Here is a 12,862-nt window from a genome sequence, read left to right on the forward strand (position 1 = left end):
TGTCTGTGTGTGTGTCTGTGTCTGTGAGTGTGAGTGTCTGTGTGTGTCTGTGTCTGTGTCTGTGTCTGTGTGTGTGTGTGTCTGTGTCTGTGTCTGTGTCTGTGTGTGTGTGGGGGGGGGGTGTCTGTGTGTGTGTGTGAATGTGTGTGTGTGTATGTGTTTGAATATGTGTGTTTGTGTGTGTGAATGTGTGTGAGTGCGTGTGTGTGTGTGAGAGAGAGAGAGTGTGTGTCTGAGGGTATGTGAGTGAGTGTGAGTGTGTGTGTGTGGATGTGTGAGTGAGTGTGTGGGGGGGAGAGGGGGAGCTGCCCATGTGGGGGGGGGGGGGGGGGGGGGTTGGTGGGAGGGGGGAGAGGGGGAGCTGCCCATGTGGGCCGGTCCCACTCTTAAATGGCGTTGACGTCAGGACAGCGATAGCAAGGGGGGGGAAGTGACCGCGGCTTCAGTCCGGTCCCGTCCGGTCCCGCCCGCTAGTGGAGCCCAGCCGGTGCGATCCGCGCCAGGTCAGCACCGCTCGCAGGGCGGGGAGTGGGGAGGAGGAGGAGGGGATTCGTCCCGCAATCTGGGCGCCGCAGTCGGAGCGGGATCCCGGGACGGCCGCAGTTTCCTGTCACACTCGCCTGTTCTTTTGTTGTTTTGCATCTGGCCGCAGTTTGTAAAGTGAGTGGCGCCGCCGTGAATGACAGAGACAGAGACAGACACAGACACAGGCTGCTGGGGAAACGGCAGGCGTTGTATCAAGGTAACGTCCCCGTGGATCAGGCAAAGCAGAGTGGCACCGCCAGTGTGTAACGGCGAGTGTGTAACGGCGAGTGTGTAACGGCGAGTGTGTAACGGAGCCCTGCGTCTCCCGCTCTCACTGTGTCCGGGTGCCGGGGCCGTTTATTGTCTGTCAGCCCCCGGTGCAAGCGAGACGTGTGTGTGTGTGTGTGTCCCCGTGTGTGTGTGTGTGTCCGTGTGTGTGTCCCTGTGTCCCTGTGTGTGTGTCCCTGTGTGTGTGTGTGTCCCTGTGTGTGTGCCCCTGTGTGTGTGTCCCCGTGTGTATGTGTGTGTCCCTGTGTGTGTGTGTGTCCCTGTGTGTGTCCCTGTGTGTGTGCCCCTGTGTGTGTGTCCCCGTGTGTATGTGTGTGTCCCTGTGTGTGTGTGTGTCCCTGTGTCCCTGTGTGTGTGTGTGTGTGTCCCTGTGTGTGTGTGTCCCTGTGTGTGTGTCCCTGTGTGTGTGTGTCCGTGTGTGTGTGTCCCTGTGTGTGTGTGTGTGTGCGCGTGTCCGTGTGTGTGTGTGTCTCTCTTTGTGTCTGTGCCTGTGTCTGTGCCTGTGTCTGTGCCTGTGTGTGTGTCTGTCCCTGTGTGTGTGTGTGTGTCTGTCCCTGTGTGTGTGTGTGTCTGTCCCTGTGTGTGTGTGTGTCTGTCCCTGTGTGTGTGTGTGTCTGTCTGTCCCTGTGTGTGTGTGTGTGTGTGTGTCTGTCCCTGTGTGTGTGTGTGTCCGTGTGTGTGTCTGTGCCTGTCCCTGTGTGTGTGTCTGTCCCTGTGTGTGTGTGTGTCTGTCCCTGTGTGTGTGTGTGTGTCCGTGTGTGTGTCTGTGCCTGTCCCTGTGTGTGTGTGTGTCTGTCCCTGTGTGTGTGTCTGTCCCTGTGTGTGCGTGTCCGTGTGTGTCCCTGTGTGTGTGTGCGTGTCCGTGTGTGTGTGTCCCTGTGTGTGCGTGCGTGTCCCTGTGTGTGTGTCTGTCCCTGTGTGTGTGTGTCCGTGTGTGTGTGCGTGTCCGTGTGTGTGTGTGTCCCTGTGTGTGCGTGTGTCCCTGTGTGTGCGTGCGTGTCCCTGTGTGTGTGTGTGCGTGTCCCTGTGTGTGTGTGTGCGTGTCCCTGTGTGTGTGTGTGCGTGTCCCTGTGTGTGTGTGTGCGTGTCCCTGTGTGTGTGTGTGCGTGTCCCTGTGTGTGTGTGTGCGTGTCCCTGTGTGTGTGTGCGTGTCCCTGTGTGTGTGCGTTTCCCTGTGTGTGTGTGTGTGTGTGTGCGTGTCCCTGTGTGTGTGTGTCCCTGTGTGTGTGTGTGTGTGCGTGTCCCTGTGTGTGTGTGTGTGTGTGTGTGTGTGGCCCTGTGTGTGTCCCTGTGTGTGTGTGTGTGTGTCCCTGTGTGTGTGTGTGTCCCTGTGTGTGTGTGTGTCCCTGTGTGTGTGTGTGTGTGTGCGTGTCCCTGTGTGTGTGTGTCCCTGTGTGTGTGTGTGTGTGTGTGTGTCCCTGTATGTGTGTGTGCGTGTCCCTGTGTGTGTGTGTGTGTGTGTGTGCGTTTCCCTGTGTGTGTGTGTGTGTGTGTGTGCGTGTCCCTGTGTGTGTGTGTCCCTGTGTGTGTGTGTGTGTGCGTGTCCCTGTGTGTGTGTGTGTGTGTGTGTGTGGCCCTGTGTGTGTCCCTGTGTGTGTGTGTGCGTGTCCCTGTGTGTGTGTCCCTGTGTGTGTGCGTGTCCCTGTGTGTGTGTGTGTGTCCCTGTGTGTGTGTGTCCGCATGTGGCCCCGGCAGCAGTGAGTGAGCGGGCGGCTGTTTGAACCCGCTCCCCGGGGCCGGGGGTGATGTTGTCTGTGTAAGCCCGTGGTCAGGTCAACACTAAATGTGTTGTGATGGGTCCCGTGTTCCCATGGCGGGCAGGCAGGATCGCTGCCGAGGTCTGGTTCACACTTGCCGCTCGCTCGCTGCCCGTGTGGGTCACAGCCGTGTGAATCGCTTCTACCGCCTGCTGTCCACTCGCCAAACCAATGTTGGATTTTTAATCTGGGAACACAAATGTACCTCACTCACACAACGGGTTTATCATTCCCTTGGCCCGGCTCCATTGGATGTGTTCCTCCCCAAATCCTCTCCAACATTCCCGCGAATGAAACCAACATCGCGGCAATTGTGAAGTACTGTAAGCTACTGAGAGAGTGATTGGAGCTGGCCTGTCCTCAGCTTGTTCTAGAACTAACCGGAGAGGGACACTGGCTCTGTGACACATCTGTCCCAATATTCCCTCAACCCCCTGTCCGTGTCGATGGTATTCATCCAAACGCGACCGCCCATGTCAGCTGTCGAGCCAAACTCAGCGGGTCGGGCAGCGTCTGTGGACGGGGTGGGCAAGCAATGATGCCGATCGGGATCCTTGTCAGGGCCACATTTTCTTTAGCAGCATCCCAAGCAATTCTTTATTTGACGTTTCTTGTCTTGTTTGTGAAGAGAGGCCGCGCGGGTTCAAATGCAGCTCTCTGAGAACAACCTGTACACTTACCTGTGTTTGGTCTCCATCGGCCGCGGACCCTCTACCTTTGAGTTTAGGAGCATGGGGGTCCTACTGCAGCTGTACATGGCACTAATGAGTCCACACCTGGAGTATTGTGTGCAGTCTTGGTCTCCAAATTTGAGGAAGGACATTATTGTTATTGAGGGAGTGCAGCGTAGGTTCACCAGGTTAATTCCCGGGATGGCGGGACTGTCATATGTTGAAAGAACTGGGCTTGTATACGCTGGAGTTTAGAAAGATGAGAGGGGATCATTGAAACATATAAGATTATTTAGGGTATTGGACACGCTAGAGGCAGGAACAGGCGGAGGACGATGGCTGACCTTAGTGGAGGAACATGTCACAACGGCTGGGAAGGCGGATGAAGGCTGCAGCAGAAAAGGGTCTCCGGTCGTCTTGGACTCCACGCCACTGGATCCTGACCCAGATCTGTCAAGGACCGTGGTCTGTGCACCAGTCTCCCCACGTTAAACAAGGCGTCCTCCATGAGAGGACAGTCATACTTGTTTCAAGTGACCGCCGATGATGATGAGGAAACATGTTCCCGATGTTGGGGGAGTCCAGAACCAGGGGCCACAGTTTAAGAATAAGGGGTCCGCCATTTAGAACGGAGACGAGGAAACACGTTTTCACACAGAGAGTTGTGAATCTGTGGAATTCCCTGCCACAGAGGGCTGTGGAGGAAAAAGCAGGAACGGGGTACTGATTCTGGATGATGAGCCATGATCATAGTGAATGGCGGTGCTGGCTCGAAGGGCTGAATGGCCTCCTCCTGCACCTATTGTCTATGTTTACCTGAACACGCCCTGATGTTGGGAACAGCGAGACCGCGAGCAGATAATGACCCCCTGGTTTGGGTCAAATCTGCTCATCGTGGTTGGGGCGGGCTGCCCTCAATGTGGTGGAGCCTCGCATCTGGCAACACCTGATCACCAGACTGTGAGGAAATGGGCCAGGTATCCATGTACGCTGGTCAGTATCGGCACGGTGGGCCGAAGGGCCTGTTACTGTGCTACAACCCCGACCACGGGTTGGAACTATCCTGTGACGTTCAGCCGCAGATTCAAAACACAATTCCCATAACAAATGTGACTTTACAAAAGCGGCCAAGGTGGTAGATTGTGAGTGAGCATCGTAGGATGTTTGTGTTTGGATGTATGTACGCTCGGCGACGCTCGGCGACGCTCGGTGACGCTCGGCGACACTCGGCAACGCTCGGCGAAACTGGGCAACGCTCGGCGCTCAGTCTCTGCCACCTCTGTATATTTTGTACTCTTTACCACCGTCTGAAAAACAAATTGCAGGCCAGCTAAACCTCCCTCTGCGTGGAAGTCACTGAGCCACCGGCATTTCAGACAGACAGGGATTAGTTCACTTGCCCACATTTACACTCACCAACCTTCATGTGGTCATGCCAATGTCATGGGTCACATGCCTGTAGCGCATGTTGTTCTCCTCCAGACAGTGCCCGCCTTGCTCTCTGGTCCAGCGCTACTCAACCCCGTTTAATTGTGAAATGAACAGTGTCCGTTCAAATATTTGGAGATAAAAACTCGGTCTCGCAGCAACGAAGGAAGTCAGAATATTTAGCACCCAATTAATTCGTTAATATTTGACAATATAATTGCAGTAATTCAAGTGTTTGTTTAAATTGCAGCCTGTCTCCTTCCTATCGGCTAATGAGTGCGGAACAGGCAGATGATTCCCTCTGTAAAGGGCAATATTCTTCATTCCTGGAACATGGGACTGTTGTAAATCACAGGCTGTTGTCAGGGGTTTATGAGGAGAAGGCAGGAGAATGGGGTTAGGAGGGAGAGATCGATCAGCCATCATTGAATGGCTAGTAGACTCGATGGGCCGAATGGCCTAATTCTACACCTATCACTTATGAACATGATCTTATGATAAACATCACCAAAGACCTGATGATTTACATGGCCGAGTTTGTTTGCGGAGGTGTTTAGGCAAATGTTAGGGTTCATGTTTAGGCACATATTTACCAGAGTTGTTGACTTGCTGCTGTGATGATGATGGGTGAAGCACAGTGGGAATTGGGGATTTCACACAGAGCAAAGAGTGGGACTAGCAGGATAATTCTTGCTTGGGGCGGGTTTCAATGAGAGGGCTGTGAGAGGAGTCTGTGCAAGTGCTGTGCAAAGTCAGGTGTTTTTGTTCAAAACTTATCTTTGGATGTCTGGATATTCAGGGACTTGAGGGATAAAGGTAGAACAAGGATCAGACCTGATCATGGTGCATCTTAATAATCTTCCCCTGCTCCTCTTCCTTACTGGGTTAGACCATATCTGTAGAGAGAGAAACAGCTAATAATCCAGTCAAAGGTCTTTCACTCAGTCTGAAGAAGGGTCCCAACCTGAAACATCATCTATCCATTCCCTTCACAGATACTGCCTGACCCACAGAGCTACTCCAGCACTTTGTGCTTTGTCCAGATGCCAGCATCAGTAGTCTCTGGTGTTTCACTGTTCTATAACGTCACTATAAAGCTAAAGGAAATCATCTCATTGTGTATTGTGTAGACGTTATTAACTAATTACATTCCAGTTGATGAGGAATATTCCATGTTTCTGTTCTAGAAAGTCTTGTCTCATTTTAACGTTTGTCTGTTCGTGTCGCATGTCCTTCCAAGTAGTAAAACCTTACATTTTGTAGTTTTCACCATATAGAAACATAAATATCTTTGCAGGATATCACCTGAAGCTGACTCAGTGTTCCTCCCTCTATCCCCATGTCTAATCCAGTGGGCACCATGAGGACACTTCCAGCTGCCTCCTTCATTCTGCTCTCGTCGATGAATTATGGATTTTCACAGAACTCCAGCAATCCTGTGGTGGACAGAGGCTGTGGGCTGAACCTCCTCCCACACTATCTCAACCTGTGCAGCCTAGACGTGATCTGGGGCATAGTTGTGGAGGCAGTAGCAGGGGCCGGGGTGCTGACTGCCTTCTTATTGATGCTCATCCTCCTGGTGAAGTTGCCGTTCATTAAAGACAAAGAAAAGAAGAGTCCCCTGGGAATCCAGTTCCTCTTCTTGTTTGGCACCCTGGGTCTGTTTGGACTGTCCTTTGCCTTCATCATCCCAGAAGATGAGAGAACTTGTCCCACCAGAAGATTCCTTTGGGGCGTTCTGTTTGCGCTCTGCTTCTCCTGCCTGTTGGTGCAGTCGTGGAGACTACGTCAGTTGGTGCAGCAAGGCAAGGGGCCGAATGGCCTGCTGCTGGTGGGGGCTGTGGCCTGGCCTGGTGCTGGTGCAGATCATCATCGCAGTGGAGTGGCTGATCCTCACCATCGTCAGGGAGCAGAAACCTGCCTGCAAGTATGAACAGATGGACTTTGTCATGGCCTCCATTTACGTGATGTTCCTGATGGCGACAACCTTCTCTCTTTCCTTCTTCACCCTGTGTGGAAAGTTCAAGAAGTGGAAGAAGCATGGCACCTCTATTATTCTAACGATGCTCTTCTCCACCCTGATCTGGGTGGCTTGGATCGCCATGTACCTCTATGGCAACAGGGAACTGAACAAGCAGCCTTCCTGGGATGATCCTGCCCTCTCCATCGCTCTCGTCTCCAATGGGTGGATATTCCTCATCTTCCATGCTATCCCAGAGGTCCACTGCTCAATTATTCCATCAAAACAAAACACACCGGATTACTTTGATGCCGTTCAGCCCAGAATACGCGAGACTAACTTTGAGGAGGAACTGCAACTTCCACGCACTTACATGGAAAACAAGGCGTTCTCCCTGGATGAGTCCGGAGCAGGTAGGCACGACTTGTGGGGGCCTTGTAACTATGTCTGACTTGCTGATTAGCATTTAGATTTGTTCTGGAAGATTTATTTTCCTACTCTTTCCTCGTGCCCTTTGTCCATTGCAGAAACAAAGCAATGTAAGTTGTGTTGCACAGGTACAAGACATTGGTGAGCTGGACCTGGAGTATTGTGTTCAGTTGTGGTCACCCTGCTGGAAGAAAGATTAAGCTGGAAAGAGTGCAGAGAAGAATTATGAGGATGTTGCCAGGATTCAAGGGCTTGAGCTCTTGGGAAAGGTTGGGACTTTATTCCTTGGAGTGCAAGAGCCTGAGGGGTGATCTTGGGTATATAAAATCATACGGGTAAATGCACAGAGTCATTTACCTGGGATTGGGGAATCAAGAATTAGACTGCATGGGTTTACGGTGGGAGGGGATGATTCAGTAGGAGCAACCTTTTTACACAGATGGTGGCAAAAGATGAAGGGATCACAAGTAACAGCAAATTTGCAGATGACACAAAACTGGGTAGCAGTGTGAACTGTGAGGTGGATGCTATGAGGATGCAGGGTGACTTGAACAGGTTGGGTGAGTGGGCAGATGCATGGCAGATGCAGTTTAATGTGGATAAACGTGAGGTTATCCACTTTGGTAGCAAAAACAGGAAGGCAGATTATTATCTGATTGGTGTCAAGTTGGGAAAACGGGAAGTACAACGGGATCTGGGGGTTCTTGTTCATTAGTCTATGAAAATAAGCATGCAGGTACAGCAGGCAGTGAAGAAAGCCAATGGACACTTGGCCTTTATAACAAGAGGAGTCGAGTATAGGAGCAAAGAGGTCCTTCTGCAATTGTACAGGGCCCTAGTGAGACCACACCTGGAGTATTATGTGGCGTCCTGGTCCCCTAATTTGAGGAAGGACATTCTTGCTATTGAGGGAGTGCAGAGTAGGTTCATGAGGTTAATTTCTGGGATGGTGGGACTGTCATATGCTGAGAGAATGGAGCGGCTGGGCTTGTACACTCCGGAATTTAGAAGGATGAGAGGGCATCTTATTGAAACATATAAGATTATTAAGGGTGTGGACACACTAGAGGCAGGAAACATGTTCCCAATATTGGGGGAGTTCCAGAACAAGGGGCCACAGTTGAAGAATAAGGGGTAAGGCATTTGGAACGGAGATGAGGAAATACTTTTTCACACAAGAGATTTGTGAGTGTGGAATTCTCTGCCTCGGAGGGCGGTGGAGGAGGGCCTACTCCTGCACCTATTGTCTATTGAAATGGAATGAGTTGCCAGATGAACTAGTTGAGACAGGCACAATAACAACACTTAAAATACATTTGGACAGTGGCATGGATAGGAATGGCTTGGAGGGGAATATTGGCAAAACACAGGCAAATGGGATTATTTTAGGTAGAGCATCTTGGTTGGCATGGACAAGTTGGGCTGAAGGGCATGCTCTGTGACTTAATTTAGTTTATTATAATATTCTATGACACTATTCTTTATAGAAAATGTTTTCCAAATGCTAAACTGTTAACAGAGGCCAACATATTTGGCTCATTCAGTCGGAGTTGTGCAAGAAAGATTTTCTGCATGATGTTTAAATGTATGACAGATGTTCAGGGCTGGAGAACGGTTGTGTTCTTGTTGCCTTGGTTCTTGGTCTGGGCAAAACGGTCTTTTCTCTCCTGCCTCCCCTGTGCAGCCTTTAAGACTGGGTTTCGCAATGGGAGTCTGGGGCCTAGACCCAACATTCAGCTACGCAGTAATGTTTACCACCCCACCGAGATGGCAGTGGTGCTCAATGGCGGAAATGTAAGTCGATGATTCTTCTGCATTTTGCAGACATTCGGTATTCTGAATTATAACGGAAAATGTGTATTTTAAGATAAAATAAGGTCATAAGTTTTCAAGAGAGAGTTAGATTCCGTTCTTAGGGCCAAAGGAATCAAGGGTAATGGGGGAAAAACAGGAACGATTTTGGATGATCAGCCACGGTCATATTGAATGGCTGTGCTGGCTCAAAGGGCCGAATGGCCTACTCCTGCACCTATTTTCTATGTTTCCATAAGTCATAAGGTCATAAGTGATAGGAGCTGAATTAGTCCATTAGACCCTTCAAGCCTACTCCACCATTCAATTATGGCAGATCTATTTCTCCCTCCTAACCCCATTCTCCTGTCTTCTCTCCATAACCCCTGGCACCCGTACTAATCAAGAATCTATCTATCTCTGCCTTAAAAAATATCAATTGACTTGGCCTCCACAGCCTTCTGTGGCAATGAATTCCACAGATTCACCACCCTCTGACTAAAGAAATCTCTCATCTCCTTCCTAATGGAATTTTTGAGTGAGTTAATTCAAAATATGAATAAATGAGTTGACCAGACATTCCCTCGAACCAGCTGTGAAATTCAGTAAAATCATGACTATTCTTCTAACCTTCCTGCCAAAAGATAACTTAAAACATTCCCACTACTGTGGAGGAATGAGCGAGTCTGTCTGATTTATGGTGGGGTACCCCAACAACAATAGGATTCATCTTTTGAAATAGTGTTACAATAAGAATACTTGTAATTCCAAAAGTTGAGGGAAAGCAAAAACTTTAAAGATAACTTTGAAATGGTCTGGATTTTATCAATGTCAGGTCATTTTAATCATGCATTTTTAAGGATGCTGCGCTCAATTTTACAAATAGGTTTAGCTAGAAGGGTCTGAAGAAGGGTTTCGGCCCGAAACATTGCCTATTTCCTTCGCTCCATAGATGCTGCTGCACCCGCTGAGTTTCTCCAGCACTTTTGTCTACTTTAGCTTTAAAAATCTTGATGTCCTTCAAAACGAGGTTCAATTAAGCCACCATCAAAGAGCGTTTAAAATGAACAACTATTTTGAGGCAGACAGTTTCAATGACATGGAGGCACAAGAGGCGGCAGATGCTGGAATCTGTAGCAATGAGGGGGAGCAGCTGGAGGAAGTCATTGTGTGTGAAATGGGCAGTGAAGTGTGTAGAATGAAGGGCCTGTCCATTCCTTCTACAGATGTTGCTTGACCCATTGACTTCCTCCACACTCTCTGTGGTGTTACAGTTTTCTATCTCGTCTGTTTATTTCCCCCTGCCATCCAATTTGAATTGAATCAATGTGTGCATTCTCTCGATCCCTGCATGTAATCTGCACAGCAAGGCAGCAGCTCCATGGCAGTGGATGCAAGTGAAGCAAATGGCAACGTGCCATGTCCACTGGATTAACAGTAGACTCTGGCAACTTCAGGAGAACGGCATTCCTCCACCAACTAATCCTTGGCATGTAGCCATGTCATCATGCCTATAAATAATGTCAGCTGTAAGCTCGCTGTTAGTTTGAAATACAAAATGCCATATAGTGTTTAACTATTTGCAAATTTACATTTTAACTGTATTGTACATAAATATTTAATCCATTGCTAAAATAAACTTGATTTATTTTTTGTGCTCAGTTTTAGTAACAATGTAAAAAGTCCTGGATAGAGTAGATGTGGAGAGGATGTTTCCACTAGTGGGAGAGTCTTGAACCACAGAGAACAGCCTCAGAATAAAAGTACGTACTTTTAGAAAGGAGATGAGGAATTTCTTTAGTCAGAGGACGGTGAATCTGTGGAATTCATTGCCACAGACGGCTGTGGAGGCCAAGTCATTGGGTATTTTAAAAGCAGAGATTGACAGGATCTTAGTTAAGCATTGGTTAAGGGCGTGGAGCATTATGAGGACAAGGCGGGAGAATGGGGTTGAAATCAGCCATGATTGAATAACAGAGTAGACATGATGGGCTGATTGGTCAAATTCTGCTCCTATGCCTTATGTGGCCCATGGTTGCATGTTGGTACAGCAGATAGTACTGTTGCCTCTCACTCCAAAAACTCAGCTTCCATCGTGACCACATGCGTAATGGAGAGTTCCCCAGGCCAAGGATTCCCCCCACATCCCAAAGACAAGCTGGGAAGACGGCAGAGAAGTTTTATGAAGATGTTGCCAGATATCGGAAGCCTGAGCTATAGGAAGGCTAGAGAGGCTACGGCTTTATTCCTGGGGTGTGCAGAAGGCTGTGGAGTGATCTTATAGACATGTATAAAATAATGAGGGAAATAGTTAGAGTGAATGTACAGAGTAGGGGAAACAACAACTAGAGGGAATAGGTGAGGGGGGAAGAATTAATAGGAACCTGAGGAGCAACCTTTTCCACCTAGAGTGCAGAAGGTATATGGGACCAGCTGCCAGAGGAAGTAGTTGAGGCAGGTATAATAATATTTAGAATACAAAAAAAAAAGATACAGAGTGCTGGAGTAACTCAGCAGGTCAGGCAGCATCTGTGGAGAACATGGATAGGTGACGTTTCACAGAGTGCTGGAGTAACTCAGCGGGTCAGGCAGCATCTGTGGAGAACATGGATAGGTGACTGTTCTAAAGACTGAGGAAAGCTGGAAAAGGGGAGAGGCGGGACAAAGCTTGGCAGGTAATGAAGAACATGGAAAGGTCATGTTTCGGGTTGGGATCCTTCTTCAGAAGCTCTGAGGTCCTGACCCGAAACATTACCTATTCATAGCCATGGAGTTATTCTAGCACTTTGTCTTTTTTGGTAAACCAGCATCTGCAGTTCCTTGTGTCAATATTTAAAAGACTCTTGGACAGGTACATGGACGGGAACAGGCTGGAGGGATATGGGCCAAACACAGTCAGGTGTGACTAGCGTAGATGGGGCATCTTGGTCAGCAATGAGTGTTTGGCCAAAGACCCTGTTTTCACACTATGACTCTAGACCAGTAAGTTAAATGACCCTCACTGCACATTAATGTCCAACAGAATGAATGGGGAGTTGATGGGCAAAGGGAAGGAAAACGAGGCTGAGTGGGATTGACTGTCATTCCTCCCACCATGAGATGGTGTGTGTGGACCCAATGGATCGAGTGCTTGAGTGTCATTATCCATCGTCCAACGGTGTATTGTATACTAGTGATTATAACTCGCGATATGTAGAACTGCCAATTGCCAAACTTAGCTTCAGAGTGGCACTATCCTGTTCATGACTCTAATGTTCATCGTGTTCTGCAGATCCCATCTGCTCCTCCCAACTACACAGGAAGACATCTCTGGTGAAGGCAGAGCTGATGGTGTTGTGGGCAAACTGCAGCTGGGCCATGCACAGGCTGCAGTCCGAGTGCAAGCTGGCGGTGTGAAACCACGACAGGCTGTATGAAGCCCAGCTACATGGGAGTTTCTTCACAACTGACCTTTTTAAATAGGGGTGTACAGTGAAGCTAGTAGGCTGTACACGCCAAGTACTCTTTCCTTTAAAGCTGTGAGTCTTTAAATGAAAACCAGAATGACGCTGAAGGAATCATTTGTGTTGATGTAAATAAATATAGAGTGCATTACATTTAATAAATTATGGCAGTGTCATTTTCAATATAGCTTCATTTCTGCAAAACTAATAGCCAACAGTCAAACTCCCTGGAGGAGATGAGGATAACTTGTTTATCTTTGATATGAATTTACTGCAGCAGCAGTAATGAGTGTGGTTAGTGGGGAAGAGCTAATTGCAAAAGAACATAACTTCAGTATTTCTATATGTTTGGGCATTTCACATTATCCAACAGAAAAGCCATAATATAAATAAAAATATATCAATTTACCGTTTCAAGTGTAGCGTTTTCTATAAATGAGTAAGCAGTAATATCTTTCCTTGGCATTGAAGATTCAGTGTGTGGTGCATGTGTGCTATGTACTGAAAGAAAGTGAGATGGGGATGTTTTAATAATTTAAAAAACACATTTGCTTTGTGTGCAAGCAGTTT

At 48.5% G+C, this 12,862-nt stretch overlaps 1 protein-coding gene across 1 annotated transcript in view; it reads left to right on the forward strand.

Annotated features, from left to right (window-relative positions):
- Positions 1-12,705, forward strand: part of gprc5b (G protein-coupled receptor class C group 5 member B) — a 12,881-nt gene extending 176 nt beyond the window's left edge. The window contains 4 exon segments of the mRNA XM_033041203.1: positions 6,022-6,518; positions 6,520-7,042; positions 8,743-8,852; positions 12,121-12,705. Of these exon segments, the coding sequence (XP_032897094.1) occupies positions 6,022-6,518; positions 6,520-7,042; positions 8,743-8,852; positions 12,121-12,165 (1,175 nt within the window). The 3' untranslated portion in view covers positions 12,166-12,705.
- The last annotated feature ends 157 nt before the right edge of the window (positions 12,706-12,862 follow it).

Source organism: Amblyraja radiata, chromosome 22, assembly GCF_010909765.2.
Source record: "Amblyraja radiata isolate CabotCenter1 chromosome 22, sAmbRad1.1.pri, whole genome shotgun sequence".
NCBI classification, from domain to species: Eukaryota; Metazoa; Chordata; class Chondrichthyes; order Rajiformes; family Rajidae; genus Amblyraja; species Amblyraja radiata.